The sequence below is a fragment of the Schistocerca nitens genome, chromosome 5 (genome assembly GCF_023898315.1).
Source record: "Schistocerca nitens isolate TAMUIC-IGC-003100 chromosome 5, iqSchNite1.1, whole genome shotgun sequence".
NCBI lineage: Eukaryota > Metazoa > Arthropoda > Insecta > Orthoptera > Acrididae > Schistocerca > Schistocerca nitens.
Window position 1 is genome coordinate 733,776,347 of NC_064618.1, and position 16,378 is coordinate 733,792,724.

At 46.4% G+C, this 16,378-nt stretch overlaps 1 protein-coding gene across 3 annotated transcripts in view; it reads right to left on the bottom strand.

Moving 5' to 3' along the window:
- LOC126260137 (cellular tumor antigen p53-like) overlaps nt 1-16,378 on the bottom strand; it is a 165,865-nt gene that overhangs the window by 126,793 nt on the left and 22,694 nt on the right. For all 3 annotated transcript variants that reach the window (XM_049957386.1, XM_049957387.1, XM_049957388.1), the window contains exon 3: nt 1,973-2,018. In XM_049957386.1, the coding sequence (XP_049813343.1) occupies nt 1,973-2,018 (46 nt within the window). The remainder of the gene's footprint in view (nt 1-1,972; nt 2,019-16,378) is intronic.

The window sequence follows — 16,378 nt, forward strand, 5'->3', positions numbered from 1 at the left end:
TAATGGCCAGTAGTGTATTTTCAAACTCAGCAGCCAAAACATATTTTTAAATTATTTATTTTACTAAGCAAATGAAAACAAAAACTAAATATTGAGTGATTATGTTAAATAATACTAATACACACTTATAAAGCCTCTATAATTTTTTTATCAGTGCAAAGCTGAGGTGCTTATCTAGATATTAGTCCCAATTACAAACAATATTCTTTTTAGGTTGGCTCTAAATTTTGCAATGGGGAAACATGACTGAAATCAACAGTGCACTGGCAAGCACCAGTCCTACATACAGTAGGTTTCTTTGATACACTACAGTTCTATGACTTACGAGATGAAACTGATCTTTGTTTCTATTACTCTGTTTGTGCAGTTCAGAATTTACGTAATTTTAGGCAGTAGACAGTACACAAGTATTACTGACGAATTTACTAATTAAGCAATTTATTGCAAATATATTTTTAGCCAGTGCCACTCTATAGGAAATGACTTGTCAATAGCAAGGACACTACAGGGAGAGCTGTAACTGAGCCGGATCAAGATTGGGGAGGGGGGGTGACTGATGTGAAAATGATAAAGGAAGTATTCAGAATAAATCATACCTGATTTATGGAAACCAAAGGAAAGGTAAATCTAGACTATGAGACAAGGATTTCAACCTTGTTTCTTCCCAATGAGACTAACTCTGTACTATAAGGGGCGCTCAAAAAGAAACGTGCCAGAGGCATAATTACAGAAACCAGTACCTGTATTTTAGAAGTATTAAACCTAGCCATTGAGACACTTGTCCCACAGTGACACAAGGCAGCGAATGTCTGTCTCATAAAATTCCCGGGGCTGTGATGTGAACATGTTCCGCACGTACAACTGGACATCGTCGTCCGAGGTGAATCGTTTGCCCCTCAGAGCCTTATTAAGGGGACCAAAAATGGCGTAATTACAGGGAGAGAGGTCCAGACTGTATGGAGGGTGGCCGAGAACATCCCATTTGAATTTCTGCAGGAATGCCGCGACTGTGTTGGCCGTATGAGGCTTTGCATTATCGTGGAGCAGAATAACCCCACGGGTGAGATTGCTTGGTGGTTTTGATTTGATCGCTTGCCAAACAGCGATCAAGGTTTGCGAGTAACACTAGGCATTCATTCACTGTTGTCCCGTGCTGCAGGAAGTAAATCAGAAGGGTGCCATCTTGTTCAAAGATGAATATCAGCATAACCTTTCCTGCACTCACTCATGTGGACGACGACGTCCAACTGTACATGCGGAACTGGTTCACATCGTAGCCCCAGGAATTTTAAGAGACAGCCATTCGGCACCTCTGGTCACAGTGGGACAAATGTCTCAACAGCCAGGGTCAATACTTATAACATACAGGTACTGGTTTCTGTAATTATGCCTCCGGCTCGTTTCTTTTTGAACGCCCCTTGTAGAAAAGCAGACTCTTTCTGAAACCCCCAAAAGACTAACATTGTTTAAATTGTTGTGCCACAGTTCTGTACACCACATAATCTGAAACTGTTTTACATTAAAAAAAAAACCTAAAGGTTAATGTAACAGCATATAAATGTAAAAATGGCAAACTCTGCTCTTAAAGATCAGTTGTGGTTCAAACTGGGCAGAGCAAATGCTTCATGACATGAGCTATAGCACCATATATCACCCATTAGGAAGTGAGGGTATGATAATTATGCTTTACTTTTTTGTCTGTGTGTGTGTGTGTGTGTGTGTGTGTGTGTGTGTGTGTGTGTGTGTGTGTGTGTGTGTACAATACAGCTATTTATAAAAGTAATCTATTTTTGTTACATTTTCCACATGTGGATGAATTAAACATACATAATGAATCTGCTTTTCAAATGCAAATAATTAAAAGTGAGAGACTTCCAACCATTGCTGCATGCTATGTGATTTATCTGTGAGGATATAAATCAGTATTTTGTTACATTGATGAAACAGAAAATAGAGGATGATGTACACTTACCAACAGTGGGTCACCATCAAGTGGATCCATATTATCAGAAAAAAATCTGCAAAATAAATTCATTTCTTTAGACAATGAAAGCAACAACAGAATAATGCAATTTTGTCAAATAAAGGTAAGACTGGAGACCATATCAGTTATGCGATATAAATTGTTGATGGTGTACAGCAACAAGCCACAGGTTTTGGTTTACTTTATTGAAAAAGTACCATTATTGGCTTCAAATTGATACAATTCATCATAAATGGCTTGCATGCTTTTCTCAAAATACATTACATTGAAATTTAAGTTCTTCGTGGTGGCATCCTTGTATAAAATTTTCTCAGTGTTCAGATACATCAAATCGGAGTTAAAACTCAAGACTTCAAAGATTAACACCATGTTCTTCATCAGGAGATGACAGACATCTGAGAAGAAAGTGTGTACCTTTTAGAGTGGCATTCTGGCTTGTGGCTGGATTCGCACACACAAAAGCAGGAAATCAGTAATATAGCTGGTCCCCTCCCCCACCAGTGTGATTGTAGGATGAAATGTGAATGGAGACAATCCCCCACATAGCCTCCTCCCTTAAAAGTCATGGGTTTTGGCTGCATTTCTTTGATGGCTCAAGTTCATGTCCCCAGGCACCACTCAGATTATAACCACCATCTTTACTAAAAATTGTTACTGAAATCAAACAATGGAAAATTCAGGATGGAATGTAACAATATTATGGTTAGGATAGTGACTACTCACCATATAGCGGAGACATTGAGTTGCAGATAGGCACAACGAAAAGACTGCTACAAAATCAGCTTCCAGCCAACAGGGCCTTTGTCAAAAATAGACAACTTCCCCCCCCCCCCTCTCCCCTCACTCACACACACACACACACACACACACACACACACACACACACACACACACACACACAATCACAGTCTCGGGCAGCTGAAGCTCCACCAATTGTTATTGCACATGTGAATTTCTATTTCATTATAGAATCCCAGTAACTTGCCGCACACGAGAGGGCCTTCATTTCCTTACAGTTGATCTCGAACCCTTCCATAAGACTATGTTCCAGTATTGCTACTCTCTCAAGATTTCTGTACTTGATGTGCCATTTATGTTCAGCACAGAACTTGGCTACAATACGGATTGTCTGTCCTATGTAATTTTTGCTACATCCACATAGTACATGCCAGCTATTATGAAATACAGACTCATTCTCATTGGATTCAGCAAATCTTTTGGATCTCACAGACGTTATAAAACTGGTCTAATACCATATTTACATAGTATGTATCCAATTGTGCTCAAGATCACTCAACACAATGGAATGAGTGCTGTGGTTGGTCTTCTTCCATTGGCCGGGTAGGTCTGCGCTTTATTTACCAACAAATGCAGCTCTAATTTGATGTGGTTTGTACCTTTTTCTTCTGAACACATTCTTTAGGTGGCCCAATACAGATCCCAAATGATCATGGTCTGAAACTGCGCACTGTAAAACAAAGTGCTCAGGACAGAACGCTTTTGAGCTGTATGGGGGAAGTTGTGCCTATTTAAATAATGATCTGGGTGAGATAGCTTAAGTATACAATGACCCAGGCATCCATCCAATTAACATTCAATCAACACATCCAAAAACGACAATCTGCCTTCCGTTTCCACTTACATTGAAAATTTGGTGTTTGGATGTATGCCTTTCATGTGATTACTGAAGAAATGCCTCCATTCTATGAGGCTTGTCCACATACCTATAAAAACAAGTTGGACGTAGAGGAGCAGAATGTACAGCCTGATCTTCAAAACCTTCAATGAAGAAATTTGCAACAACTGGCAATAATGGTGGCCATAGCTGTAGTATCAGTCATTATGTAATAATTTGCAATATATAGAAAGCAAGAGGCTGTCAAGACATATTTTAAAAAAGTTTGGTAATGGCTGGGGAAAAATAGCCAGCCAGCAACTCCAAAACATCTGCTATTGTTACTTTTGTAAATAAAGTCAACACGTCTAGGCTCACCACTTGCTGGGCCATTATGTTGTCATGAATCAGTACAGAGTCCACATTTCCTCAGCCATGTGGCAGGGCCACTTGCCTGTCATACCACACTCAGCAAGTGCATGCTCACATGAGGGTGAGTCCAAAACATGATAGCCGTATGCTTCCACACCACATACAAAGTGACTGCTAGGGATCAAATGCTGCTCACAGGGTTACATCAAGCAGATACAGTGCTCTACAAATAACGTAACTTAGAGATGCCAATTGTTCGAAGGTAAAAAGTGCTGAGTTTTTCTGTCACATTCCTTCACAGTGTTCTCAATAGTGATTGTACCTATTCATAGCCATTCATTTTTCATGTTCTTCAGTTATAAATGACCCCACTGGACTACTTGGAAATGCAATCAGTCCGAAAAGGAGATTGCTTACAAATCACTCACATCACCCATTCTAGAATACTTCCCAAGTGCGTAGGATCTGAACAAAATTGGAAGAACAGGGGATACTGCATGTATACAGAGAAGGGCAGCACAGATGGTCACAGGTTTGTTCAAACAGTAGACCGTGTCGCTGAAATGCTGAAGAAACTGAGCTGGCAGACTCTTTTGTTTATTTGTTCATTTATTTTGTCCTTTGAATCATTTTTGTACAAGACATGCACATGGTGGTGCACAAACATACAACTGATATTGGACAATTCATAGCATGATGCGATAGTCTGATGACATAAGGAGATGTGATGGGAATATACAAACATGATTTTATGTAGTTATTAAGTATTTTCGTTCCATTTCTTTCTCACATATATACAAAACACACTAATGTACACTCTTGATGCACGTGATTTCAGAGATCATGCGTCCATACAGTCCACAAGCTCGCTTATAAAGGCCACCTGGGTCAGTCCCAGTGGCGCGCTCTGGTGAGCCGTCAGCGAAACAGTATTATTTAAGTGATCGCAAATGAGTGCTCGACCTACTCTCTAACCTGTGTTACTGTTGTTCAGTCAATGTGTTCAGAGCTAAACATAACTTGTACTTCACTGTACCTTACATGTTGCTTCATAAAATACTATGTCCCATAAATCAATTTTGTTCTTGCTATGGCAAACTTGGTGACAAGTGAGGGTTACATTTTCTACGCATGTTAGTGTCAGTGCTAAGTCACCAGGCAAACATCCCGATGGAAGAAATACTCCAATGTATCATTGCCCAGCAGCAAGTTTCTTTGAACAACAGCAGGCTCTCACCAACACTCTAAAACAAGTGACATGAAAGAGCTTGCCCACTCTCATTTATTATTTTGGGCATGGCAGGTGCCTGTTGCTTTGAGTGACTGTGTCAAGGCCAAATTAGACCGTTTGACATCACTCAATGTAATTCAGCCTATTTCTTCCAGTGAATGGGCTACACCAGTGGTCACTGTTAAGAAGCCAAAGAGTAAGCTTCACCTCTGTGGCAACCTGAGTTTCATGATTAATGCACAGTCCGTGATAGACACATATCCTTTGCCCCACCATGACAAGCTGCTCACAAAATTCCCAGGTAGCCACTACTTTTCCAAGATTGATTTGCCAGCAGAGTACCTCCAGCTCCCCTTGGATGAGGCCACTAGACGTCTTCTCGTCGTCAATACACCTTTCGGCCTATAAATAATATCAAAACTTGCCTTTTGGTATCACTAGTATGCCCACAATTTTTCAGTGTTTTTTAGAACAGCTGACAGCCCCTGTGCCCAGATGCGTCAATTACCTCGACGATATCACTGTTTTGAGTTCTTCCACTGAAGACCACCTTCGAAATCTCCACCCGTCATTTTCTGTTTTGCAATCTGTGGGTCTCAAGTGCAATCTTGCCAAATCTCAATTTTTTCAGCAGTCAACTGGGTACCTAAGTTTTGAGGTTACCTGTACAGGGGTCACACCGTTGCATCGCCATGTTGACAATTGTTGCCTTGCCGTGGCCGATCTCCATTAAGGAACTGCAGGTGTTTCTCAATAATGTAGCACACTACTGTAAGTTTTTATCCGATTGCATCGTCTGTTGCTCAGTTTCTGGAAGTGAATTTATGTGTGTTTTTTTTCTGGTCCCCCAGCTTGTGACCAAGTGGTCACTTTGCTTAAATCTAAGCTTCAATTGGCCCCATGTCTGACCACTTTGCAGCCGGGTCAGCATTTCAGATGGCTACAGATGCCTCTCAGAATGGGCTTAGTGCGGTGCTGGCATACAAACACGCTGACACGTCTGAACAACCCATTGCTTACACTTCTGAGACTAATTCCCTATCAGCAGGGATATTCTCAGATTGAAAAGGAGGCTTTAGTGACTGTGTTCACCCTCAAGAAATTTCATGTCCCCTTGTATAGTTCTAAGTTCCATTTAATCATGAATCATAAGCTTTTAGTAGCTCTTTTTAACCCTTCCGCTTCCATGTCGGACAAGGCAGTGCATCGTTTTCAAGCGGTGGGCTCTCTCCCTCTCTCGTTTATCATTATCAGATCCATTACCGGCTGACGGTGCAACAAGCCAGTGACTATGCCTTACATTGCCTTCTGATGAGGCAGGACACTGGATTCGATCAGGGTGAGTTTCTTTGTTTCTATTTAGAAAGCGGAGAGACCTTTAATGTTACCATATGACTTCCCAGAGGACACAGATGCAAAGGCACTAAAAGACACAATATTCATGCAGAACCTTGAAGATGATTTAACTAAGGAAAGCTTCCAAACTGGCTTTACAGTACAATTCAGGACAGGACTAAGTGGAAGAAAACTGGTCCATCAAATTACTGAAGTGAGCCCTGAGGTTAGAACAGCTCTCATGAAGTGACAAAAAGTATATCTTGGGTTTCGTTCAGTTTCAGTGAAAGACTATCTAGCAGTGGGGCAGTGTGTTCAATGCCAAGACCTTGGGTATTTGGCAAGACATTGAAATAAAGAAGTAGTAATTTGTGGACATTGTGGGGAAGAAGGTCATATCAGAAAAAGCTGTAATAAAATCAAACGAGCGGCAGTATGTGTGCCACGTAAATATAGGGGTAAAAAATGCACAGGGAACAGAAATGAATGTCACACATATCAAACCCTCCTAACAAGGCAGATTTTAAGAACGGTTTTTTTTTTTTTTTTTGGGCGCAAAACTTCTATGGTCATTAGCGCCCAGCCCGTGACTTAGGAAACAGTAAAAAACCGAAATTGAAAACCAGCAGCAATGGGAACAAAGTCATGAAATTGGAGAAACTAAAAGCAGAAGGAATGCTTAAAAATCCACTACAGAAAGGGGTTGGTTGTCCCCAAAAAAGGCTTCAAATGACTGACGTCATTTCACTGTCACTAATAAACTGGAGAACGCGGTCGGCTGAGCGCGTGTCATCTGCTAAAATCGACGAGAGATCAGGCGATAGCTGTAGACGGGAGCGTAACGGATTAAAATAGGGGCATTCAATTAAAAGGTGTCTTACCGTCCACAGCTGAGAGCAGTGGGGACAGAGTGGGGGAGGATCGCCGCTTAAAAGATGTCGATGGCTAAAAAGACAGTGCCCTATCCGGAGTCTAGCTAAAATCACCTCCTCCCGACGACGCGTTCGGGAGGAAGAGGTCCAAGCGCAAGGAAGGGCTTTCACTTCCCGCAATTTATTATGGGGGAGTGTTGACCAATGCGCATGCCATAAATGAGCAACTTTGCGACATAAACCGCTCCGTAGATCGGTGAAGGGAAGCGACTGAATAGCTGGCCGAGGAACAGAGACTGCAGCCTTGGCCGCTATATCGGCCGCCTCATTCCCACAGATACCAGCGTGTCCCGGGAGCCAGAGGAACGCCACCGAGAGCAAGTGCAGACAGTCCTGAATCCGGTGGACCAGAGGGTGCACAGGGTAAAGAGCTTGGAGACTGAGGAGAGAGCTGAGAGAATCTGAGCAGATAACGTACTGTATCCGCCGATGGCGGCAGATGTAGTGGACAGCCTGGAGAACAGCGTAAAGCTCCGCAGCATACACCGAACACTGGTCGGGAAGCCGAAATTGATTTGGGGTGTCGCCAACAATATAGGCACTCCCTACACCTAACGATGTTTTCGAGCCGTCGGTGTAAATAAATGTGGCGTCCGTCATTTGTGCACATAGAGCAGCAAATGTCCGACGATAAACAAGTGTAGGGGTACCATCCTTGGGAAATCGACAAAGGTCACGGAGCAGGCAGATCCGGGGACGGAGCCAAGGCGGTGCTGTACCCCAAGTTTGCAAGAAGGTTTTAGGAAAGCGGAAGGAAAGAGAATGGAGCAGTTGACAGAAGCGGACTCCCGGGGGTAGTAGGGAGGAGGAGCGGCCTGCATACCCTACATCAAAGGAGGCGTCGAAAAAAAGGTCATGGGCTGGATTAGCAGGCATGGAAGACAGATGGCTAGCATAACGACTTAGAAGGACTGCTCGCCGATTGGACAGCGGAGGTTCAGCAGTCTCAGCTTAAAGGCTTTCCACAGGGCTAGTGTAAAAAGCTCCAGACGCTAAACGTAATCCACGGTGGTGGATAGAGTCGAGACGCCGAAGAATAGACGGCCGAGCAGAGGAGTAGACTATGCTTCCATAATCCAATTTCAAGCGCACTAAGGCACGATAGAGGCGGAGAAGGACCACTCGGTCCGCTCCCCAGGAGGTACCATTCAGGACACGGAGGGTGTTAAGCGATCGCAGACAGCGAGCCGAAAGATAGGAAACATGGGAGGACTAGCACAGTTTTCTGTCAAACAGTTTTCTGTCAAACATAAGACCCAAGAATTTAGCGACGTCTGAAAACGGAAGGTTGACAGGTCCTAGACGTAAGGAGGGTGGAAGAAACTCCTTACGTCGCCAAAAATTAACACAAACGGTCTTACTGGGAGAGAAACGGAAGCCTGTTTCGATGCTCCAAGAGTGGAGGCGATCGAGACATCCTTGAAGACGTCGTTCAAGAAGGCTGGTCCGTTGAGAGCTGTAGTAGATCACAAAATCATCCACAAAGAGGGAGCCCGAGACATCAGGAAGGAGACAACCCATAATTGGATTTATAGCGATGGCAAACAATACAACACTCAGCACGGAGCCCTGGGGTACCCCGTTTTCTTGGGAGAAAGTGCGGGAGAGAGTGGTGTTCACCCGCACCCTAAATGTGCGCTCTGCCATAAATTCGCGAAGAAAAAGGGGCAGCCGGCCTCGAAAGCCCCAAGAGAACAGTGTGCGGAGGATGCCTGTCCTCCAACAGGTATCGTATGCTCTCTCCAGATCAAAAAATATTGCTACCGTTTGGCGTTTCCGGAGAAAATTGTTCATGATATAAGTGGAGAGAGCAACAAGATGGTCAACTGCAGAACGATGCTTTCGGAATCCGCATTGGGCAGGTGTTAAAAGACTACGGGATTCCAGCCACCACGCTAAACGGTAATTCACCATACGCTCCAAAACCTTACAGACACTACTCGTGAGAGAAATGGGGCGATAGCTAGAGGGGAGATGTTTGTCCTTTCCAGGTTTCGGAACAGGAACGACGATAGCTTCCCGCCATCGTCTGGGAAAAGTACTGTCGGTCCAAATTCGATTATAAAGGCGAAGGAGGTAACGCAGACTATGGGTTGATAAATGCAGCAACATTTGGACGTGGATACCATCCGGTCCTGGGGCGGAGGAGCGAGAAGAAGAGAGTGCATGTTGGAGTTCCCGCAAGGAGAAAACAGTATTGTAGCTTTCGCGATTTTGAGAGGAGAAAGCAAGATGTCGCACTTCCGCTGCACATTTCTTCGGGAGAAACGCTGGCGGGTAATTTGAAGAGCTCGAAATCTCGGCAAAGTGCTGACCCAACGAGTTAGAAATTGCGATGGGGTCCACTAATGTGTCATGCGCGACAGTGAGCCCAGAGACCGGGGAGAAACTAGGCGCGCCTGAGAACCGTCGAAGCCGACTCCAAATTTCCGAGGAGGGAGTGAAGGTGTTAAATGAGCTAATAAAGAATTTCCAGCTTGCCTTCTTGCTATTGCGGATGACTCGACGGCATCGCGCTCGGAGCTGCTTATAGTGGATACAGTTGGCCAAAGTAGGATGGTGGCGGAAAACGCGGAGAGCACGTCGCCGCTCACGTAGTGCATCACGGCATGCCTCGTTCCACCAAGGAACTGGGGGGCGCCGGGGCAATTCGGAGGTGCGTGGTATTGAATGTTCCGCAGCTGTAAGAATAACGTCGGTAATATGTGTGACCTCATCGTCAACGCTGGGAAAGTGACGGTCATCGAATGTCGCTAGAGACGAAAAAAAGTGTCCAATCAGCTTGGGCAAACTTCCAGCATCGCGGGCGCATATATGGCTGTTGAGGCTGCAGTCTAAGGACACATGGAAAGTGGTCACTCAAGTGTGTATCATCAAGGGCGAACCATTCGAAGTGCCGAGCTAGCGGAACAGTACCGACCGCAAGGTCCAAATGAGATAAATTTGTCGTGGAGGCAGACAAAAACGTAGGGACCCCAGTGTTGAGGCAAACTAGATCTGCTTGGTGGAAGACGTCTAGCAATAATGAGCCACATGGACAAGGATGTGGAGATCCCCAAAGCGGGTGGTGGGCATTGAAGTCCCCAACCAGCAAATATGTGGGTGGAAGCTGACCAAGAAGATGAAGGAGATCAGCTCGTGCCATTGGTGTGGACGATGGAATGTATACAGTACAAAGAGAGAACGTGTATCCGGAAAGGGAAAGACGGACGGCGACAGCTTGGAAGGAAGTATTTAAATGGATTGGGTGATAATGGAGAGTTTCATGGAGAAGAATCATGAGTCCTCCATGTGCTGGAGTGCCTTCAACAGAGGGGAGATCATATCGGACAGGCTGAAAATGAGGGAGAACAAAGCGGTCATCGGGACGCAGCTTTGTTTCCTGAAGACAGAAGATGACCAGCGAGAAGGATCGTAAGAGGATTGACAATTCATCCCGATTGGCTCGAATGCCGCTGATATTCCAGTGGATAATGGACATAGGATGAACAGAAAATGGAGGAATGTGACCAAAGTTGCTGTCAACTCAATGACTGCTCAGAGCTTGCGACTGACAGCATGGAATGGCATTCAGCCGAAGGCAGAAGATCCTGATCCATAGGTTGGTCAGGAGCAGCTCCTGCCACCAGCGACCGGCCGGTTGATCGGCCGCCAGCAGTGCGCCTCGGCGACACAGAAGACGGCCGAGGGCGATTTCCGCCAGATGGTGCAGTAGATGGGACACGCCTTGGCGGAGAAGGAGAGGAACTGGGTTTCTTTGCAGCCTTCTTGGAAGTATGATGTTTAGAGGAAGGAGGAACCGATGGTTGGGAAGTTGCCGTACGTAAAAACTCTTCACGAGTATGCTCTTTTTTCGAAGTCTTGGTGTCTGACTTTTGGGCTCGAGATTTAGCAGAACTCGACGAAGGGTGAGCCAGAGAGTGGGCAGGCGAAAGTGGTGAGGTTGAACGGGCGATCTTTGTGCTGGCCGATCTGACGACCGTGGCACTAAAGGTGAGGTCGCATGTCTGCGTGGCCGCCTCCTTTGTTGGCCGATGAGAAGCAAGGACAGCACTGTATTTTCCTTTCTGAGGCACGGTGGGCTGTCGACTGGCGAATAATTTGCGAGCAGCAAAGGTCGACACCTTTTCCTTTACTCTAATTTCCTGGATGAGCTTTTCGTCCTTAAAAACGGGACAATCTCGAGAGGAAGCAGCGTGGTCACCCATACAGTTGATGCAGCGAGGGGATGGAGGTGGACAAGCACCCTCATGGGCATCCTTGCCACACGTAACACATTTGGCCGGATTGGAACAGGACTGGCTGGTGTGATTGAACCGCTGACACCGATAGCAACGCGTAGGGTTTGGGACATAAGGGCGAACGGAAATTATCTCATAGCCTGCTCTGATTTTCGATGGGAGTTGAACTTTGTCAAATGTCAAGAAGACAGTGCGGGTTGGAATGATGTTCGTGTCAACCCTTTCCATAACCCTATGAACAGCCGTTACACCCTGGTCAGACAGGTAGTGCTGAATTTCTTTGTCAGACAGTCCATCGAGGGAGCGTGTATAAACGACTCCACGCGAGGAATTTAAGGTACGGTGCGGTTCCACCGGACAGGGAAAGTGTGTAGTAGTGAGGTACGCAGCAATTTTTGGGCCTGGAGGGCACTGACTGTTTCTAACAACAGAGTGCCATTCCGTAATCTGGAACAAGACTTTACTGGACCTGCAATTGCGTCGACACCTTTCTGAATAATGAAAGGGTTGACCGTGGAGAAGTCGTGACCTTCGTCAGACCGAGAAACAACAAGGAACTGTGGCAACGATGGAAGAACTGACTGTGGTTGAGACTCAGTGAACTTACGTTTGTGAGCAGACATAGTGGAAGGTGAGGAAACCATTGCGGAAGAATCCCCCATGATTACCGGCGTCTCCGATAGCGCGCTCCTCCCTTGTGGGGGCCCTCTCTGAGGGCACTCCCGCCTTAGGTGATTGTTCACACCTCAGGTCACACCTCCCGACAAACGGACGGAGGGACCAATCGGCACTTTCGGAAGGTATCAGCTCGGGTAATCACCCCTCCCTGGGCCTGGCCATTACCAGGGGGTACGTACGTGTCCTACCTGTCTACCCGGGGCGGGGAATTACGCGTTACCCCGTCACCAGCTACGCATGGAAGTGCGTGGGTTGGCCTCCAGACACGCACAGGGAGGAAGAAAGAGAAAGGGAAAGGAAAGAAGAGAGGTCTCAAACGCCGCAGCGGAGAAAAGGGTAGAGAGAAGAGGTAAGGAAAAGAGAAGGACAAAGGAAGGATGAAGACTTACAAGCAAGGAAGGCAAAGAATGTAGTATATTTACAAGCGTCCGTCTCCGGACGTAGGCACAAACCATAACCCCAGAGGGGGAGAAAGGAGGGAAAGAAAGAGCCAGAGGTGAAGGGGGGGGGGGGACGAAGATGGGGGATGGGGAAGGATGCGGAAAGGGAAGGTATGCAGCCCGGAAAGGAAGGAAGGCCACATCAGCTTGGGGTCCCGTGCTCGCTACGCACTTATCCACAAAAGAGTTGTGGATCCCCTGGGGGGAAGAACGGATTGTGGGTAGGCGCAAGCAATGAGGACTAATGACACATCAAGTGCCGTCTTTGTAAGAAACATAAATCACCATCAAGGGTGAGGAGGAGGGACACTGAAAGAGCGAGGAATTTCTGGCAAGAAGTGAGCAGTAAGAACAGTAGAACACAGCATGCGACACAGACCAAAGTAGAGCATCATGCATCTACTAAAAAGCAGGAAAGAAGTTTTTAGCAATAAATCAGAACTATGTGGTATAACAGAGAACAAATCAGAGTGACATATGATATAGGCAAATAGGATTTCGTGACACAAACTAGGCAGTCGTCTGCACTCTTGACAGGCAGACGTCCCGTTACTTCAACCTGCTGCAGCTGCACACAGCGGGGTCTGTTCCAGAGAGCCCACCACTGCCGATGTATCTTCCTGTATCACAGACGGTCCGTTTCGTGCCACAGTGGGACTGCTGCCTGGCAGATCACTGTCTGGGGTCCCTGTCTCTTGCCCCACTGCTCAGCTGCTATTGCTGGTGCAGACCCTCCCCCACCTTTGCACCTGACGCTGCAGCCACCACCACCTCCATTGCCAAGTCCTGTGCAGCTGTTGTCTCCAACAGCCCCACAGATGCCTCCAGCACTGATTGCTGACCTCAACGAGGACATCCCTATCGAGACGCCTTCCCTGGTTCTGCCCTATGGACTCTCACAACAGGGGGGATGGCACACCAACTCGCCCCCTCATCACTTCCATTCCTACTCACCGGTGACTGCCAACCACATGGTGCAGCAGCAGCCGCTGTTCAGCATGTTGGATGTCAGTACTACACTCCTGGAAATGGAAAAAAGAACACATTGACACCGGTATGTCAGACCCATCATACTTTCTCCGGACACTGCGAGAGGGCTGTACAAGCAATGATCACACGCACGGCACAGCGGACACACCAGGAACCGCGGTGTTGGCCGTCGAATGGCGCTAGCTGCGCAGCATTTGTGCACCGCCGCCGTCAGTATCAGCCAGTTTGCCGTGGCATACGGAGCTCCATCGCAGTCTTTAACACTGGTAGCATGCCGCGACAGTGTGGACGTGAACCGTATGTGCAGTTGACGGACTTTGAGCGAGGGCGTATAGTGGGCATGCGGGAGGCCGGGTGGACGTACTGCCGAATTGCTCAACACGTGGGGCGTGAGGTCTCCACAGTACATCGATGTTGTCGCCAGTGGTCGGCGGAAGGTGCACGTGCCCGTCGACCTGGGACCGGACTGCAGCGACGCACGGATGCACGCCAAGACCGTAGGATCCTACGCAGTGCCGTAGGGGACCGCACCGCCACTTCCCAGCAAATTAGGGACACTGTTGCTCCTGGGGTATCGGCGAGGACCATTCGCAACCGTCTCCATGAAGCTGGGCTACGGTCCCGCACACCGTTAGGCCGTCTTCCGCTCACGCCCCAACATCGTGCAGCCCGCCTCCAGTGGTGTCGCGACAGGCGTGAATGGAGGGACGAATGGAGACGTGTCGTCTTCAGCGATGAGAGTCGCTTCTGCCTTGGTGCCAATGATGGTCGTATGTGTGTTTGGCGCCGTGCAGGTGAGCGCCACAATCAGGACTGCATACGACCGAGGCACACAGGGCCAACACCCGGCATCATGGTGTGGGGAGCGATCTCCTACACTGGCCGTACACCACTGGTGATCGTCGAGGGGACACTGAATAGTGCACGGTACATCCAAACCGTCATCGAACCCATCGTTCTACCATTCCTAGACCGGCAAGGGAACTTGCTGTTCCAACAGGACAATGCACGTCCGCATGTATCCCGTGCCACCCAACGTGCTCTAGAAGGTGTAAGTCAACTACCCTGGCCAGCAAGATCTCCGGATCTGTCCCCCATTGAGCATGTTTGGGACTGGATGAAGCGTCGTCTCACGCGGTCTGCACGTCCAGCACGAACGCTGGTCCAACTGAGGCGCCAGGTGGAAATGGCATGGCAAGCCATTCCACAGGACTACATCCAGCATCTCTACGATCGTCTCCATGGGAGAATAGCAGCCTGCATTGCTGCGAAAGGTGGATATACACTGTACTAGTGCCGACATTGTGCATGCTCTGTTGCCTGTGTCTATGTGCCTGTGGTTCTGTCAGTGTGATCATGTGATGTATCTGACCCCAGGAATGTGTCAATAAAGTTTCCCCTTCCTGGGACAATGAATTCACGGTGTTCTTATTTCAATTTCCAGGAGTGTATTATTCATGTTTTCCGTGACGTAATCTCAGAGTGGCTTGTGGGATCAGTATGCTCCTTCCGCCCCCCATGGTACCAATGCTTTTTCGGTATTCGGTACCAGTGGTTTTTTTGGTACCATTCATTTCTTCTGTACCATGCATTTTTCTGTGCCTAGTGCTTGTATGTATGTATGTATGTAGTTTTCCAGCTCCCTAGAAGGGTGGACTAACGTACCTTCACTCATGATGTGCGCAATTTGTGAGATTGCACATCCATACAGTTCACGTGCCTGCTTATAGAGGCCACCTGGGTCGGCACCTTATGCACTCTGGTGAGCCACCAAGGAAACAATATTATTTAATCAATCGCAAAAGAGTGCTCAGTCTATTCTATAACCTGTGTTTATTCTTGCTGTAGAACACATCCCTGATTGCATAATTGAAGTATATTATTCAATTATGCAACCAGGTGTGTGTGCTATAGTAAGAATAAACACAATTTATGGAACATAATACTTTAGAGAGCAACACATAAAGGTAAAATGAAATACAATTTGTGCGTAGCACTGAACACACTGCCTGGACAATGGTAATACAGGTTGTAGAATAGACTGAGCACACTTTTGCGACTGATTAAATAATACTGTTTCCTTGGTAGCTCGCCTAACGATCTGCATATTTTTAGATGGTATAAACACAAAAACTTTTTACAAATATTTTACATTAATGTTTACTTCTTTTATAAAATTCATTCCTGCAACTAGTTTCATATTTATTTTCACATATATGGGCCAAAATTCAAATACTGTGTAAAAGCAATTATCAAGCCGGAAGGTTTTCATAGTCATATTACAAAAACGCAGAGACTTCCTGTTCCTTAGTTCTGGTAGCAGACAGTTTTATAGTTGGATGCCTTGGTTAAGTGGTGAGTTTTTGAAAATGGAGATATACATACTTTGAACACGGAGTTTCATTTTTTGTTTTGTACTATGATCATGAACATTCACATTTTTATTGAATTTAGTAATATTACTTTTTACAAAGTTACATGTTTCTAATATGTAGAGATTGCCAAGGGGAAGAAGAGCAAACTTTGGGAAAGCCTACTTACAATGTTTCGAGAACCATCT